The sequence below is a fragment of the Rhopilema esculentum genome, chromosome 14 (genome assembly GCF_057945365.1).
Source record: "Rhopilema esculentum isolate cy_ngs chromosome 14, ASM5794536v1, whole genome shotgun sequence".
In the NCBI taxonomy this organism is placed as follows: Eukaryota; Metazoa; Cnidaria; class Scyphozoa; order Rhizostomeae; family Rhizostomatidae; genus Rhopilema; species Rhopilema esculentum.
The window spans coordinates 9,106,007-9,123,763 of NC_142828.1; the positions used below are offsets into that span (position 1 = coordinate 9,106,007).

The window sequence follows — 17,757 nt, forward strand, 5'->3', positions numbered from 1 at the left end:
AAATTATGGTGAGATGATCAGCTTAAAGCAGACGATGATGAGTGGAACTACATTTTCTTCTGGAGTTCCAGCAAAGGAGACAGTGATGAAGGATGAATGGATCCATATCATTTTCTATACAACGAAATTTTAATTTTGAATGACTTTTTTAACTAGCTAAAGATTTTTAGGCATCCTTTCACGCGTTATTCAATTACCTTTAAAAGGCGATGACGTCATCAAATGATGATGACGTCACGAAAGAACGTTTGAAAGTAAGTATAATAGAAATTCAATTCATCTTTTAAAAGCACTGAATGCGTGCAATTCGAATATGGAACATATTTGACAATGATAGTTGCGAGAAAACAATTAAAAAGGTTCAAAGTGAATTTTCTCCAAGTTGATGACGTCATCACAAAATTTGACTTCCGCTCAAGATATTTTTCATTTCATCTCAGATTTGAAATCTGCATAGTTCATTTAGTGCAAAACTGCAAAAAAAGTTGAGTTCGAGTCCTTGGCCGATTTTTAAAGATTTTTTATCATTTTTTTGATGACGTCATCAAAAACAGTAACTTCCGGTGATAATTTTTTTTGGCCCATCTTGGATTTGGAATCTCTATGGTCGATTTAGTAAGAATGTGAAATAAAATTTGAGGTTAGGCAGTTTGCTAGTTTTTTCTACAAAATTCCCTGTCTATTACTTCCTGGCACATATTAGTACAGTTGTCTGCACAACTGCTTATCTTGTTTTTAAAAAAAATTTGGTTCTTTGTTTTTTACGGGGCGAGGTGGGTGGGCTCCCTTCATTTTTTTTTAAATTGTTAGTTTTTAGTTCTTAGTGGTTTCAAGCTCAGATTTCTGGCTTTCAAGCCCCCTTTCTCAAAATTTTTGGATCTCAAATTATTTACATTTAACCAACTGGCAAAGCCCGCCGGGGAGGAAGTAGGGGAGGACATGGAGGCTCGGGCTCTCTTACCAAGTTCTTGTCTAAAATTTCGGGCTTTCGTTGAATGCTTGACAGTTGTTATTTTTAAATTCTTTATGGTTGATTTTTTTTATAATATAGGTACACAGGCCTAGATGGCCTTTAATTTAATCTAACTACAATTTGTTTCTACTAATTGAGCTATGATAATTATATGCAAAACCTAAACCTAAAAAAACTGGAAATTATATACAAAACTGATTACAAAACAAGGCTGAGTTACAGCGTTTATATAAACTAATCAACGTTTTGATTAAAAGTTTCCTTAACATCTAACAAAGAATCAAACCAACTGTGAATTTTTCGTTTCGTTTCTGCACTTTCATTCTCTTGATTTAAAGGATTGCCTTAGGAGCTTTTCAAAAGCCTTAATATATTTATTGTCTTTTTGGCTTATGAGTCAAATATACATGTTCAGACCAAAGAAAATTACAATTATATCAAAAGAAAATTTAATTTATTCACATTTACAAATTTTGATGCACTTACAATGCCTATTCTATAAACAATTTTTGCACGTGCAATTTTCACCCTTCCAACTTTTTATCAGCATTTTGAAGCCTCTAGCTTATATTGAGCTTTTATAGTGTCAGGTAGGCTGTTCCAGAAAATGCTACCACTAAAGGCCAATAAATTTGTTCGCTAGGTTGTAGTTTTCGCTCGTGGCAGCATTGATAGAAAACATGATCTTAGATTATAAATGCAGGGCATTTTTAACATACTCTGATGGGGGAATTGCCCCACCAGGCCTAAGAGTTCCCCCACCACTGAAGAAGAAAATTCTCCTTAAACCCAACCCCAGATGCCAAGCCACTATGGGACCCTTTTAAAAGAAAAAACCTTATGTAAACGCTGGTAAATAGAAACAGGCATCTTTTCTATCACCATGATGCTTTGGTGAAATTGCTCCACTGCCGCCAGTGCAAGCTATAGAACAAGCTATGGTTCAGTTTGGAAGACATTCAGGTTTTTCATTGAAAACTTTTCAATGAAATATCATTGCTAGTATGGTTCCTGATTATCAGCATTGTAAAAAATATGTTAGAAGGTTTTAGATAGTCTTTGTAATTGTAATAAGTGTCAAATCTTGAAATCTAAAGACTCAATTTTAAAAGAAAATTTGGTATGCAAACAGCGTGATCATAATGCCATAGTAATTTTGCGGTATCATGGTAATAATCATGATAAGTGTAGGTGGTAAATGTAATGATCATGGTAAGAGTTTCCATAATTTAGTCTTAGAAAAATATAGTTCAAAACAAGTCACAGAATATTTATTTGAGCTGGTCTACAAAACTTTACTCCTGGTTTCTTGAGGCTTTGGTATCCAGGGTAGCTAGATGTAATAAACTGCAAACATGAGAAAGATTTGAATCGGCAAAATTGCTTATTTTTCCAAGAAAATGTCTTTAGTAGGAACATATCAAAAGCTAAAGAAATTGCAAATATTGTAAGTCCCCAAATTAGCCTTCTTGGGGCTTATTTATTTTAAATATTTTTAGATGGGGGTTATTCGAGGGGGCCTTATACAAGGAGGGGCTTATAAAATTATAGTAGACATCAAGAAGACATTAATAAATGACCTCGTCTATCTTAGTAGGAATTTATTTATGAACATTCAATTGATTATCACCAAAAGTATGAATTTTTGTGGTAATTTAATGAAACGCCGAAGGAAACCTCAGATTGCAAAAATCGACAAATCGAGGGGGCAAGTCGAGGATTTACGGTAGCATTGGGGGCCTATTCGAGGGAGGGCTTATTGACTATTTGTAATTCTAGGGTGGGGCTTATTCATAGGAGGGTGACTTTTTCGAGGGGGGAGCAATTTGAGGATTTACGGTATCCAATAAATTGCAAACATGGCAAAGATTTGAATTCCGCACCCAGAGCAAAATTGCTAAATGCTCTTAGATAATGTCTTTAGAAGGAACATATCTAAACTAAATAGTTGTTTTATCTATTTTATATGTGTGAAACAACCCATCTAACCCTTGCAACAAATCGTAGTTTCTTAGCATAAGCAGAAGCATATTATCTGCTATTAAACCCCGTACAATTTTTTTAGGTGAGCATTGGCCCTTTAGAAAAAATGCTCACCACTCAAAAGTCCTTAAAAATGCCCTGAAATAAAGAAGGCACTTTCACATTTCAGACCCTACTGTCGTCTATCTTTTATAGAAGTGCGTCAAAGCTTGATGTTCAGTCTTAATAATGAAAACCTGATTTCAGACATTAACCGTTTGCTAAGCTTTCTCTGAATAATTAAATCTTTAACGATTGGCTTTTTAATCGATTTGTAGAAATGATGGTTTTTCATTATTGGACCTGCTACTTTTGACAAGTAGATTACATCTCAATAAAATTAGCATGAAATAAGCTTCATTGCTTTTCAAGAATCCTTATTGCAAAATAAAATCAGACCTGAACAGTTCAAATGATTAAATACTAATTCATGCATATGAATTCATATAGTGTTTGTTTATATGACAATTGAAACAAGCCAAGCCATGAACTACCTGGATGGACACAAAAGTTTGATGAGAAATGAGCGAATTTCAAGCCCAGCAAACGTTTAACGAAACGAAACGTTTAAACTTTGTGCATTGAGAGACTTTGAGATAATCGCAAAGGGCTTTGCATCTGAGGGGGCTAGAATAGTTGCCAAGCAAGGTTCCTCTTTTTCCTTTCATCTTTATTCATAAGGGTAGCCCGATCAGTCCAGATGACTGCTTTTCAGGGGACACTATCAAAACTTTACATTATTACAAGCCGAAAGAATTAACTAAAATTACACTGATGTTTAAAATGCAGAACAAGAAACAACTAATATAGTTGGACTGACAACAGCAAATTGCTCTTCAGCCTACTTTTAAAAATGCTAAGAAGGGTGCCTGTTTGATATCTAAAGGCATTTTTGAATAAATTGGTTGTCAATCGGTATAAGAGCATGGTTTCAGACGGAGGGGGCCGGGCCGGGGGGGGGGGGGCAAAAATATAGAGTTTTTTTCAGAATCTTTTGTTGTTGCAGTTCATTTTGACCTTGCCCCCCCCCACTTTCCAACATGTGTCGGAGCCCATGAAGAAAAAATCTAGACTGCATTCAAGTCATTCCAAACTGACATTATTGGTATTCTCTCGCATTATAATCTTTCTACGAACCGTAGGTCACGAATTCGTGAAAAATCATAAAAAAATTCAGCAGCTGATCATGTGTATAAAACTTCATATCAAAATTTCTTCAAATTTTGCTTTGAGTACTGTAGTTTCTAGGTAATTTCTGATCGTCCTGTAAAATCTAGGCTTTTGCTACTTGAATGCCAGACTCAACTGGTTTCAAATCTAGGCTTTTGTAACTTGAAACGGGCGCGCAGATTCGACTGGTTTTCCAGAGATGAATCTAGTTGAATGGAAAATTCAGACTGTAGACCATAAATCCTTGACCTAAAAAATATCCCGTTATGGCATTGAGAACACTAAATTAAATTGGATTAAGATTATCTCTCAAATCGGTCTCAAATTGTCAGCTTTGAAGGAGAAAAGTCAAGAAAAGAAAAAGTTTGGTTTGGTGTGCAACAGGGGTCAGTTTTGGGTCCCCTGCTCTTTCTGATTTATGTAAACGCTCTCCATCAGCAGATCGAGAAATCAAATATCATGATGTATGCAGATGATACTGAATTTTTTTCAGACAAGAATGAAACAGAAAAAGAAAAGGCTATAAATCATGACGTTAAATTGTTACATAATTGGCTGTGCAAAAATGGCTTTATCTTGAATCCAAAACAAGGTAAAACTGAGTTTATGACTTTTTCAGAGACGAATGAATCGAGGGACAAGAAGATTGAGCAGAGAGCACTTAAGATCGTTATTGGGGAACAGCATAATAGCCACCGCGCTTGAAGACCATTCGCTTCCATGAGACAAATAGACCAGGCGGTGAAAGTGGGGTATCGTCCCCTAAGAGCGAGATTTATTGTTTCTGGAGAACAGCATAATAACCTCCGTGCTTGGCGATCATTGGCTTCCATGAGACCAATTCAATGTGCAGATTTTTCAAATGCATAAATTGAACTGCTCCTGATGCCTTCCTTAAATATTTTACGAAACTGAAACACGGCAACGCAACAAGACGAAATGATATAGACCTGTGGATGTCAAAACGGAAAGTTCAGAAAGAGGGATCTTCTACAGTGGAGTAAAAATATTCAACGCTCTGCCACTTTGTATCAAAACAGAAAACTTTTCTATTAAATTCAAGAACGCTTTGAAAGAACATTTTAACGATTAAAATTGTATAATAATTGTATAACTTATACAGGACATTGTATATATTTTAACGCCTTTTTATTACTTAGTTGTAGCTTCCCCTTTTATGTTTTTTTAATTTTAGACAGGGCTTCTATTGATACCAGCATGCATTTTAGCTGACTGAATTATCCTGCAAAAATAATGTATTATTATCATTAAGGTTTTCAATCAACTAAATTCATCTTTGGGAAAAACCAGTCGAGTCTACCCATCCCCTCTTGTCACTCTTTTGGTTTGGTACCTTGACCGACGCCGAAGGGTGCAAATTTCAATCCGAGGCTGCAGGCCTAGGCAGTAATGTGACAAAACAACAAACAGTACCACAGAACAGAAAATTTCGTATTTTCTATTCTGTGACTAGCAGTACATAGGGATGGATGTACAGACACCTACTAGACAGCCTGTGCTTGTACAAGAAGCCTTGGATGAATTTAGGACGATTGAACTCGATCTTAAACAAAGACTGGAAGACTTGCGAGCAAAACGAGAACTGTTAAATGCACAAACTGAGGGGGAAATGGTTACCGTGTGGATGATGAATAGCTGGAGTGCAGCAGATGCACTATCCAGGTATTAATATAACAGTTCATATTTTAAATATTTGCCAGCGGAAAAGATGAAATAAAAAATTCAATAATTCAAAATGCTCTAATTTCATATGATGTTACTTATTAATTCAGACATACGGGTCTTAAAATAAGGCGAATGTTTAAATGCAACAAAGAAACTGTAATGTTTTCTCTTTTGCTAATAAAAAAAGTTTGACCTGTTATGCCTAATAACAACAAATACTTCGAAATTTAATCGTCATGGAACATCTACCAAGAGATTTTGTTTTCTTAGGAGAGAGGAAGATCTTGCAAAGTGGAAGAGAGAAAAGAACCAGGTTGATCTTTCGATTGTGGATGTTTATGAAAAGCTCTCAACATTGCAGCTAGAGAGAATATCCACTGTCTCAAACAAACTTAAAGCTATTTATAGTAAGAATCCACACCAAATTTGTCTATTGGAGTACAATGTTGAAAATGTAAAACAGCAGATGTCGAAAAATGCACAAATGATTGCATTCCAGTCACAAATTCTTGAATTGATGTCTAAAAAAGTAAGGTGTGTCACTTTGAAAATGTTGCAATCAACTTGTAAACAACCTTTTTCAAACTTCATATTTTCTAATTATCTGTGTAGAATTTTGCTAAAGATAACTTATTTGGGGATTCTTATGAACTGGAGACCAATATTATATGTGATGTTCAAAAGCCCTGCTGGGGGCACTTCCTTTCAATTGCTACACTTTTAAATAAAAATGGAGTTGACAGGACAGTCATACAGCCCTAGATAGTCCCAAATTTCTTTGCCTTTTTGTCAAGAAGTTTTGCAAGAGTGATGAACTTCCTGTAGGGAGGTGCTTAAAAGGGCAATCACTGTCAGCAATAGTTTTAAACTGAAGTCCTTCAGGGGCTGAAGGGCAAGAGGGTGTTATCTGTCCCCAATTATCAAACCTTCAGTTTTGTAAATAGGTGATTACTGCCAATTCACAAACAAACAGGTGGCCTTAACTTTGTAATCAAATAAACACTCAGACACCCCCAAGTGCTATTTTTGTCTATCGATCAATGTTACTCTAGGCTTTTTATTTTATGAACGCACAACTGCTTTCTATCTGAGATATAGCTTTAACTATATATTTGCCTTGTGTGAATTTTTCTAGGCTAACTCAAGAATCTGCAGAAGTGGAAGAAAATGAAGTTATGGATGAAAATGCTAGGTTATGCCATGTTGACCCAAGAAAAAGATTTCGGAAACTGAGACAAAGAGATTATGCACAAATAGATGCACAGTTGTCTGTTGACAAGGCATTTGCTGATTATGTAGATCAACTGTTAGACATTAATGGTTTCAACTTTGAATCTGTAAAGTTAAAAGAATATATTGACCAATGTCGTACAGGAATTGATGAGTCTGGAGAATCATATGCCAGTCCAAAGAACTACCAAAGTTTCATATGCGCTTTGTCACAGTATATCTTGGACAAGTTTGGGGTGGAAGATTGTTCAGTTGATCCATCTGTCAGGCTTGATCAAACTTATGTAAGCTCATTGAAAGAATATTTAATTTTGTGCAGTTGTGGTATCTATCTAGAAAGACATGTATTACTGCCAAAATTCTAATGAAAATCTTTTCACCAAAGTTGTGGTGCTAAATAGAAATTGGCTTCAGTTGAAAAGTCAGTCAAGAGAAAGTCTTTATTTGAGCCAATTTTTTGCAAGATAACGTTATAATTTTGGAGAAACTATACCTCTACTGCAATGTGCTGCTCTAATAGGTATATTTTTATGTGGGGTGAAGTTAGTAAGAGCCAGGCACTAATAAGAAGTAACACCATACTAAAAGCTTCAAAAATATAACATATATATATATTGTATCTTTAGACCTATAACATTGAGAAGAAAATTAGGTAATTGGTAGCATGTTCACAAGGCTACTGACAGGTTTGCTGATGGCCTTAATCAATGTGTTAGTGACCTTGGATGTTAGCTGCTTCTGTGCAAGCTTACCAAGTTTTCTTTATAGATAAAGGTTTTTATTATAAGTAGGATTTTCCAACCCCTTATGGGCTAAGATACAGAAGATGGACGACAGGGGGCAGCCATGTCCTGTCATCTATGATTTGTAAATTGTTATTTTGATTTAGCAGTTCAAAAATTTGTCATATTTTGTACATCATTCCCACCAACTATTTCTCCATTTAAGACACTGGTTGAAGGAATTCTCTTTCCGCACATTGAACAATTCATTCAGCCTTTTCTTGATGGTTGTACGGAGAAGGACCTCCAGCTAAACGAGAAATATGAACGTCTCTCAGACCTAGGCCAGTGGGAGCTAGGAATAAAGGAAGCCTACATAGATACAAGACTTTACCCACATTGTCAAGCGATCACCAATATAATGAAGATGAACATGGTCAGCACTCCATCTCAGAAGCTGAGGTGTATCCTAGCCGCTGCGCATGAAACAAATCAATTTATGAGTTCTCTGTGTGGCGAAAAAATGGTCCCAGGAGCAGGTGAGTTCTTAAGATGACGTCGAAAAGTCTACTTTTAGGCCAAAATATGCAACATGAGTTAAAGTTGGCTCAGTTTTGGCCTGTGAACGACCTGTGGTTTTTTAAACGGCTGTTGTTGAAAGAAGGACGAAATTTGAATAAGAGAATGAGCCTTGGCCATGTCTGAACCTGTGCTGAACATGTCTGAACATGAACATGTCTTGAACATGTCTGAACATGAAGCTGTGAACATGTCTGTATCACAGCTTGTTTTGAAATGATCCAAATGCTGTATATGGAATAATTCGTAATGTTCAGTTTGATTGCATGGTCCAAATAAAACGATTCATAAAATAGGTTTTGATTGCCTCATCGCCTTACAGATCCTTTGGTTTCAGTATGTATCAGGTTTGAACTCATTTGTCTCGCTCACTCGCCGATTTGTGTTCTAAAAGCTTAATTTATTTTTAACACGATGTTTTCCTCCTGATTTTGGAACCTGAGAAGTTCTATAGGGGGACGTTTTCTTCCAGGTCACCAGTGTGTTAGTGAATATGCCAAAGAGTGCTGTAGTAACGTAAAAATATACCTTTTATGTGTTTGCAATACATAACGCTTTTCTCAGTAATGAACCACGGCCTCTTAACTATTAACTATTAATATTAACTTGAAATCTATGAAGATGAGTATAAACATTCAGAATATGGGGAATCCAAGTGAATTCAAAATACATGATATAAGAAGTTTTTAATGAAACTCAAATATTCACTTTATCTATTCTCTTGGACGGCGAAAAGGGTGCGTTTAAAAGAAATCTGGGTAAATTCGCAACATGTCGTGATAAATCAATGATGGTGTTTATTCTATGTAAAAAGCAAAGTGAAAAAAAATTATGATTCAAATATCTTTCAAGGCGAAGAGTAGAGAAGAGTAATAGCATCTCATATGCGAGCATTCAGTGTAAACCGAATTGCTTTTCTCTAGACGAGTTTATGGATGTTTGGGTGTATGTTTTGTTGAAGGCACGACTGCCAAAATTCTTCTCCACGGTCTCACTACTTCGGAGCTACAGTAACCCCCGTATTGGACTCTCTGAGTTTGGATACTATTTAGCCAGCTTCGAGCTTGCCGGGGAATACATCTTGATGCAGCAAGGGAACCTCTCTCTCATTAAATCAACCCTTTCCAATGATGAGTCCGCGGAGGTCTTCTTCATACCGGAAACTGGAAGGTGCCTGAAATTCGTAGAAAATTGTGACAGTCTTTTCGAGGTAGTGCAAAATGAGTTTTGTTTGGAAGGCTACACTCTTATTGCTGACTTGGACCTGCAGTTGGAGACCGGAAGGTTGGTAAACTCTTCTTTGAAAGTAAATGAAATAAATAGCAAAACCTTTTTTATTTTTGAGTTGCACCTACTGCTGTCATTTCTAGGACCAGGCTAGGGACACCTACAATGTTTTGATTAAACCTCTGTAATCACACGCTTTAGCCTATCCACCCTAGCATTTGTGAAGCGGTTTTCGTCAAGTTTTTAGAGCTGTCTCTTAATGTTCATCAACATCAACTTGCACTAAAATTTTTGCTTTCTATATTTCTTTGTTATACCTAAAAGCCACTAAATTTCTTTGAATAATTATATTTTTTTTAATAATCACTGAATTATTAACTGACATAATGGTCATATCCAAGGAGTTAAATTATTGGCTAATCATAAAGCAAAATATCTTTTGTTTACTTAACGTATTTCATAAATTTGATAACTAGCAAATTTATCATTATTTTGGCGAAAAAACAAAAGGATATGGCTACAAACAGTATAATTGCGTCATTGTCTTGAGCAATCTGTTTGTTATCATGATCTTCTCTATAGAAGGCAGACAGTAATTGGTAGTAATTACGGTTTATATCAAATGAACTACATATGAAGCATAAACATTTGTAAGGAAAAATTTCAATCCTTTTCCATTCGAAGTTGTAAAATCGAATTCGACAATCTTAACATTGTGGTTCGGTTGGTTCGGTTTTACATATTGTAAGGAATTTTCGTGTTGAGCCTGAATATTTTCTTAAAGTATTCTTGTGTTTTTTCAAATCTCTAGTTGTTTCAGAGGAACATCATCGCCCATGTTGATTTTCGTTATTCCGTAACATATTTTGTTAACAATTTCAACTTTTCTGAGCAACTTATTCGATAGTTAAAAAAATGACATATAGACAATATACAGTAACAGCAAACATTTTCAGTATCACTAAAATATCAAATTGTATAGATTGATAATCATGGTTCTGCACTGAATTTCAAGTCCTGATATCGAGCTATTTTATTGTTACAGACTCATCACGACCTACCTTGTACAAAGTCACAAGCATCACGTCTATGGCACTTTGATGCGATGTAGTAATGAAGCCAAGAGAAAGTTAGCAAAGAAATGGATTGAGTCTCAGTTTAATAAGGTATCTGATGATGTGCACGGGAAAGTTGTGGATGGTTTGGTTATCCCTTTCAGGGCGAAAGCTTTATTTGGTGAATGTAGGGACGATACTCTAAATACATCATCATCATCCGGATTGAAAAGATACATTGAAATCCCAAATGGTAAATATGAAGATTTTAGGACACTGTTCCAGAGGTATTTGAGTCTCGAAAATCTAGGATATATCAAAAATAAAGCTGACGAGGCCAGCCTTGAAGTTGATCAGCTGAATATAGATGAAATGGAAAGTCGAGTGACAGCTGCAAAGCTCTTGTTGTTTAAAGGACATGAAATCCAGGAAAATTTAGACGTCATCATTACTGAAAAGGTTAAAGATATCCAGGTAAACCTCAATGTTTGTCATGTTACTTTTACTCTTTTTCGCGCTCTCATTATTTATGGGAGGGATGAAATCAACAATCGCGATCCAAAATAGGAAAGACTAGACAATGCTCAGTGTGCTCATCAGCCAACAAGAATTAATTGGATCTTTGAGAGTACACGTGTGGAATTTCCTGGGTAAATGTTTGTTGTTGTATATCAATGTCTATTTTTGTTCCAATCAACAATAAACTTGAACCATTTTTTTTTCATTTGTGATCGACAGGCTACTTTAAAAGAGAGGCTACTTTAACATCCTCAAGAATTTTATAACGAGGGGTCTTACAAGAATGAGAAGCTGAAAGCTGCAAATTAAGTTGCCAAAAATATTAAGAAAGAAAGCAACAAAGGTTGACCAACTTGGTTTGTCCATGGGTTAAGGGTTTCTAAAAAAGCGTTTTAGTGGTAGTTTGCGTACGTTTCTTCTGGTTAGGAAAACTACCTATTTTTACGAAGACCGCATCTTAGCTAAAACTAGATTAAACATTATGTTCCCAGCTTAACCTAACTTCAAATGTTGTAACCCAATTTCACAATAACATTTGTTCATCCCATATATGCTTAACTTGAAGGGGGGGGGGGTGCAGCTTAACTCAGCTGCAATCCAACCCAACTTCGATCCAAATGACCCCTACTTAATTAAGCCAAACAAAGCCAAATTCAATCTAACCAAACTCAGCCCAACACAACTCAGTCCAGCCTAAGTCCTACAAAACCCAACCAAAGCCACCCAAACCCAGCTCAGTCAAATCCAATCCAACCCTTCCTTGATGTATACCAAGCCCACTATCTTTTTTCATAGACTCGACTTCGGCACTGCAATATGTACAGCTGCTTATTACCTATTGATGGGGTTTACGCAATGGGTACACGTCATAGTGTGCAGCTCTTTCAGAAATCATGTGGCCAGTACGTCAGTGGAGATGATGAACTGCAAGTAAACGGTATCTGTGATTCTAGAACCTATGAACTCTTATGCAGAGCACCTGTAACGAATGAATTTAGCAATTGTTATAGGTAGATATAAATTTAAATCATTTGCTTTAGTAACAAGATGAACCAAAAGATGATTTCAGCATATCTGAAATCATATTCTTTAGATGATTTCAGCATATTGTTGGCTGAGTTATTTCGAAACGGAGAATTTTCCAGGATAAGATTGGTTCCCTGGTCAGTTTCACCGATACTGCAAAGGTCAACTCAATAATTTTTTAGGAAGTGGTGAAAATTAAGAAACAATAGGATCAACAACTCTGTTTTAATTAAATTTTCTTGAAAATTTTGCTAAAATTTTATACGCACAGAGCATTCTTGTTAATTTATCAATATTTTGTTTATAGTAATTAACTGTAATGAATCTTATGTTTGTAATGAATATGCTTGATAATCTCTCTCAGTTCACCTCCAACAGTACTCTCTGAATGTCCCTCGCCTATATTCAATGAAAATGTCATTATTTATCACTATCACCAGCAGTCCAGTAGATAAAATTAAACGTAACATGTTCTGGTTTTGAAAGATCCACTTGTTTCAAGCAAAACAGCCGATAGAGATTCATGACAAAGGCTCACTAAAATCTTTGGATATTATTTTTTTTATAAGAAATTTTAGTTTAAAGTTTAAATATTTGTCTAAATTTAAGTGTATTTAAATATTTTATCCACAATACAAGTTGGAAAGTTTTCAAAGAGATCAACAAAGTGTGACTTTGTTAATATGTTAGGCGTGTTATTGACTTATCTGGAATAGTAAAGGACCCAATGCAGAACCTTAGAGAACACCGCTGGTATTTTTGTAGTTAAAGCTTTCTTCCCTTTTAGAAAGAACCTAATTTCTGTTTTCATGATTTCTGCTTTAAACCATTGAATAAAGTCTTTTCGCGCATATTAAAGTTCAAATTTGGGTTACAGTATAATGCTTTACACTATCGAGGGATTTTAAGGATTTTAAGAAAAAGAAAAAGTGCAACAAGCCAAAACAAGATTGTTTACTTTTGAATGTCAATTTTAATGTTTCTATAAAATCAGGAGCGATCTAAAGACACTATATAGTCCTTTATAGATTTGAGATTAGTCATGCTATTGGAAGTTCGTCAGGGAAAGTAACTTGATTTGAAGGGTGACCGATGAATGAAACAAAATAATTGTTACACAAAATTGTAAGTATTTTCCTGACGATTTAAAGACAAATTGGCTGAAAGATATCTAGGTCATTGATGACGCTTTTAATCACGAAACTCAATGTCAATCAAACTTACAACCTTTTTAATGGAGTTCTTCACAAATGGTTTTTACTGAACAAATTAGTTATCACTACACGGGGTAATTCTACGCAAAGCAGTGTTTAAGTAAGAGAAACATTATCTCATTCTTGGAAAATATCATACGCTAAACACTATTTTAAGTTGTAGAAACCTCACAGAAAGCCGGGTATTGATCCCCTTCACACAGTGATTAGCATGAGGTAGCGATCTTCAAGCCCTCATAAAGTAGCAATTTTTTTAGATCCTTATGCCTTGGTCAAACGCAACAAACATTAGAAGCGTTTGGCGATATTTGACGTTGTTTTTTCTGCAGCCTCGTTTCTTTTTTTGCAGTTTCGATTTCATCATCTATTGTTCATTTTTTTGCAATGATCACCATCAAAATTGAATAAATTTCAGCACTGTTTATATACCGATAGGTACCCTGGGTACCAGACTCACTATATATAAAATAAAATAGAGTGCCAGAATCTCTATTATTTTATATAGTGAGTCTGGTACCCAGGGTAACCGATAAGCTGCCGGTTTTCAAAATGAAAAGAACAAAGAAAGTACTAAAACATAATGTTTTTAATTAGCGATGCTAGACAAATTGTTTCTAGTGTCAAGGTCACCCATTTCACCGATAGGGACAACATGTTGGCGGGACCTAGAACCTCTAATGCAAATTACTGCAGTTCTGAGTAAACAAAAACTAAGCTTTCTTTTGATCCAGGCAGAGGTTTCACTGAAATATTCAGTTGAGCGTCCAGAAAGTGAGGCAGTAGCGAAACAGAGGCTCATGGAGTATATCTACATTTGATTACCCAGCCAAACAATGTAAAAAATAATATCATTCTCATCGCTGGTTTGCTTTTCCAATTGAAATAAACGGAATTGAAATTTACCATACGCTGTGAAGTAGAAGGTAAATTACACGTTGAATGTAGCAACAAAAGTCATAATGGGATTTTAGGCTCTCTCTCACTAGGTACCATGCCCATAATGGGCGTAGGTGGTCATGGCCTTCCACTTCGATCTTTTGCAGCATGTAGCTTGAAGCTTGTCATTTGTTGTCGTCATATAATCTTCTGCCATGGATGGTAACATCATTTGTCTCTGCCTTGAATCTTTCCTATCATTACAATTTGTTCCAACTCTTCTTTAATTTTATAGCTGAATAATAAAACTGAAGTTGAACTGCTTATTCCTAAGGTTACGAGCCAGTTGTCAAACGCTGTGCTTTTTTTACTCCACCATAAATTCTTGCATAGTACGTAGATATTTTATCTCTAGTGTGATGCCCGCACTGTCCCCCTTAGCCTTCGCAGAAGTCCACGAGAAGGAAACAAATGCTCCTCTCTCAAGCACGAAGTAGACTTGGAGCAAGTCAATCCCCCCTGGATGCACAATTTTTCTTGGTCTACTGGACATTCTCTTTCAATTGTCCTTTCTTAAAATTATCAGACCACACAAGTTGTCAAAACGTTGCTTTTCTTACTCTTACTCAAGAGAAAATTATTAGAATTTTGTTAAATGCTGATGTATCTACTCTTTTCATGGGCTCCGATATGGGTTGAAAAGTGAGGAGACCACGAGAATAACAATTTCAAGAAAAGATTTCGAAAAAGCTCCATTGTTTTGCCAAAATGGGGGCATGGCCCCCCGGTACCCCTTCGTCGGAGGCCCTGCTTTTGCAACAACATAAAAGGCAGTTTGACGATCTCTTTGATAAACTAAAAACATTTTTAAGAATTGCCTTTTTTTGAAGAAAAAAAATTAATATCGTTTACTACAGAACTTACAATTAAATAACATTTCCTTAATACTTCTACGAAAACAGGTCATTCGCAAAGAAAAAATTATTGGGTTTATTACACAGTTTAGTAACAGAAGTACCATTGACAGTTCAATTGCAAGTCTACATACACTTGTTGAGTCACCAGCCATCATTATCAATGTTGATATGATTATCGGAGACCAGGTTATTATCATTACAAGGTACACTGCATTCACAGCCCAAACATGTTTGTAATCCATCATCCGGAAATTAAATCTTGGACGCTCATGGCAAACGTTTTGGAGAGAGCTTCTTGGAAACTCTGAGCAGGGTGCGTCAGTAGAGGCAAGTTTGGTTGCGAGTGGTTGAACACGTATGTCTAGGACTGGCACTGTCCGCCGCAGATGTCTTCGAACTACACACAAAGTGCGAACTTGCATGCAGCCTATAACTAGGGTCAATACAAGAAACACAGAATCAACTGTGATCAAGTATATCGATCCAAAATCATTGATATGGACAGTTTGTCCCGTTTGCGATATCTCATGAAAAACTGCAATCGGCGTTGTTAGCACAAGAGCGAGTAGCCAGGCAATGCATATCAAAGCGACCAACCTTCTCTTTTTCAGTATATGATGGTATTTCAATGGATGGAATATAGCTACCCATCTTTCCATGAAAACAACTGTTATGTTCAGGACACACGCACAATGGCCAAACATAAACAAAGGTATTGCTCGTTGTGACCAGTCGCTCGATGCCGATCTGGCTACAAACACAGAAAATATGGCAGCGATTCCGCAAATTATCTCCGCAACTGCGAAGCTAAATAGTGGCATATACTTAAGTTTTCGTAACCTTTTCTCTCGTAGCACAGGAATGATAACGAGCAAGTTGCATAAAATTACTAACACTCCAACGGTATAAAAAACTGTTGAAACTGCATATGTGATCTCCAATGTTACCATGCTGGAACTACCTTCAAAATGAGGTCTGCTTATCCCTGATTGAAAGCCAAACATGCGGCTTTCAGATACTCCAAGGGGTTCTTTATTGACCGTGCCGTGGAAACAATCGATATTTTGCTGTTGTACAATCAAAATCTTGTCGAATTGCCAATTATCAATAAATCCCTTCAATTCTGCACTTAGAAACAGATTTGATTAGCACTTAGAAAAGAAGTATTACCGTCAATGCAGGCCATAGAAATCAGATGGATGAGGGCAGGCAAGCGACAGATTCCGAGTTTGGAGGGGGTGAAGGGTGAACAGCTGTATGGGGGAGAGTAGGGGTTTTTCCTCCCTATGAATCTTTGATTTTTAGATGGAAAATGTCTGAAAGTGTGCATATTGCGTAAGTGGCATAATAGTGAATAGTTCTAGCTATCTTTTACTTTCTAACCATTCCTTGCACACTTAATCCCGGCGTCATTGTCCATCTTTCTTCAATACAAAAAATTCTAATGCTGTGTTCAAATACTTCAACTGTCTAACGTAATTAGATCTTAATAATGGAAGACTGAACCCATAGAAATAAAAGCTCTACTATTTCTATGACTGAGACCTACCATGGAGTATTGAATTAGCAAGACGAACCAAGCAGTGGGAAGATGCTGAATAGATGAATAGAATGGATCCAGGAGATGCTGAAAAAACTAGTGGGTTTCCTGATAGTAACACTAGTATTAAAGGAGACAGGGAAAAGGAGATATGGCCAATAAGAAACCATGTGATTTATCAACAGTTGATGCTTCTTCAGAACATAATGAGCTCAATCAGAAAAAGATTTGGATAAATAATGATACAGGCATAAAAGCAGTAGAACATGGGGTGATATAAGGAAAAGGAGAAGATTGGAAACTTATGTAGGATTGACATTGAAGAGGTGGTGCATATGAAAAAGAGCAAATGAAAAAACATGATAAAGGAGAAACATAGAAGTAAGACAGAAGAGGAAGCACTAGATGCTTCTTCAGAACATAATGAGCTCAATCAGAAAAAGATTTGGATAAATAATGATACAGGCATAAAAGCAGTAGAACATGGGGTGATATAAGGAAAAGGAGAAGATTGGAAACTTATGTAGGATTGACATTGAAGAGATGGTGCATATGAAAAAGAGCAAATGAAAAAACATGATAAAGGAGAAACATAGAACTAAGACAGAAGAGGAAGCACTAGTAAAAGGTGCAGAATTAAAGAAGATGAGACAGACACCAAAAAGACCAGAGGTTTGCAAGTAGGAAGAGGCCTTGTGGCCATCGGCACATAAAGGATTTTTCCCGGGCAAAAGAATAAATTTTGTCTCATCCCGCAAACGTATTTATCTTATGACCACACCCTTAAAGAGCGGGAAGCCCTTTCTTTCGGCAAAAATCATTTCTGTACCCCTACAAAATATTTTTTGGCTTCGTCCCTGAGAAGTATATCGGCGAAATGGAGTGCAGAAAACTAGCAAGATAGTGAGATGGAGTTTGGATATAATGGACATTGGAAGTAATTTGGGAAGAAGAGCAAAGAAGTAAATGAAAGAATGAGAGAGAGGATTAGCAGGGCGTGC

At 36.2% G+C, this 17,757-nt stretch overlaps 2 protein-coding genes across 2 annotated transcripts; one reads left to right on the top strand and one right to left on the bottom strand.

Annotated features, from left to right (window-relative positions):
• Positions 1-5,542: 5,542 nt before the first annotated feature.
• Positions 5,543-13,784, top strand: LOC135696093 (uncharacterized). The gene is made up of 7 exons (XM_065215371.2): positions 5,543-5,848; positions 6,122-6,385; positions 6,987-7,365; positions 8,030-8,342; positions 9,306-9,666; positions 10,655-11,138; positions 11,979-13,784. The coding sequence occupies exons 1-7, from the start codon at positions 5,652-5,654 to the stop codon at positions 12,195-12,197; spliced, it is 2,217 nt and encodes a 738-aa protein (XP_065071443.2). The 5' UTR covers positions 5,543-5,651; the 3' UTR covers positions 12,198-13,784.
• Positions 13,785-14,188: 404 nt separating this feature from the next.
• On the bottom strand, positions 14,189-16,774 carry LOC135696095 (adrenocorticotropic hormone receptor). The gene has a single exon (XM_065215373.2). The coding sequence runs from the start codon at positions 16,218-16,220 to the stop codon at positions 15,198-15,200; it is 1,023 nt and encodes a 340-aa protein (XP_065071445.2). The 5' UTR covers positions 16,221-16,774; the 3' UTR covers positions 14,189-15,197.
• Positions 16,775-17,757: the final 983 nt, after the last annotated feature.

Excerpts from the sequence above, each read along its gene's own strand:
- LOC135696093 (XM_065215371.2), top strand. The coding sequence starts at position 5,652 with ATGGATGTACAGACACCTACTAGACAGCCTGTGCTTGTACAAGAAGCC. Across the intron at positions 9,667-10,654 it reads CTGCAGTTGGAGACCGGAAG|ACTCATCACGACCTACCTTG; the intron begins GTTGGTAAACTC and ends TTATTGTTACAG. Across the intron at positions 11,139-11,978 it reads AAAAGGTTAAAGATATCCAG|ACTCGACTTCGGCACTGCAA; the intron begins GTAAACCTCAAT and ends CTTTTTTCATAG.
- LOC135696095 (XM_065215373.2), bottom strand. The coding sequence starts at position 16,220 with ATGTTTGGCTTTCAATCAGGGATAAGCAGACCTCATTTTGAAGGTAGT.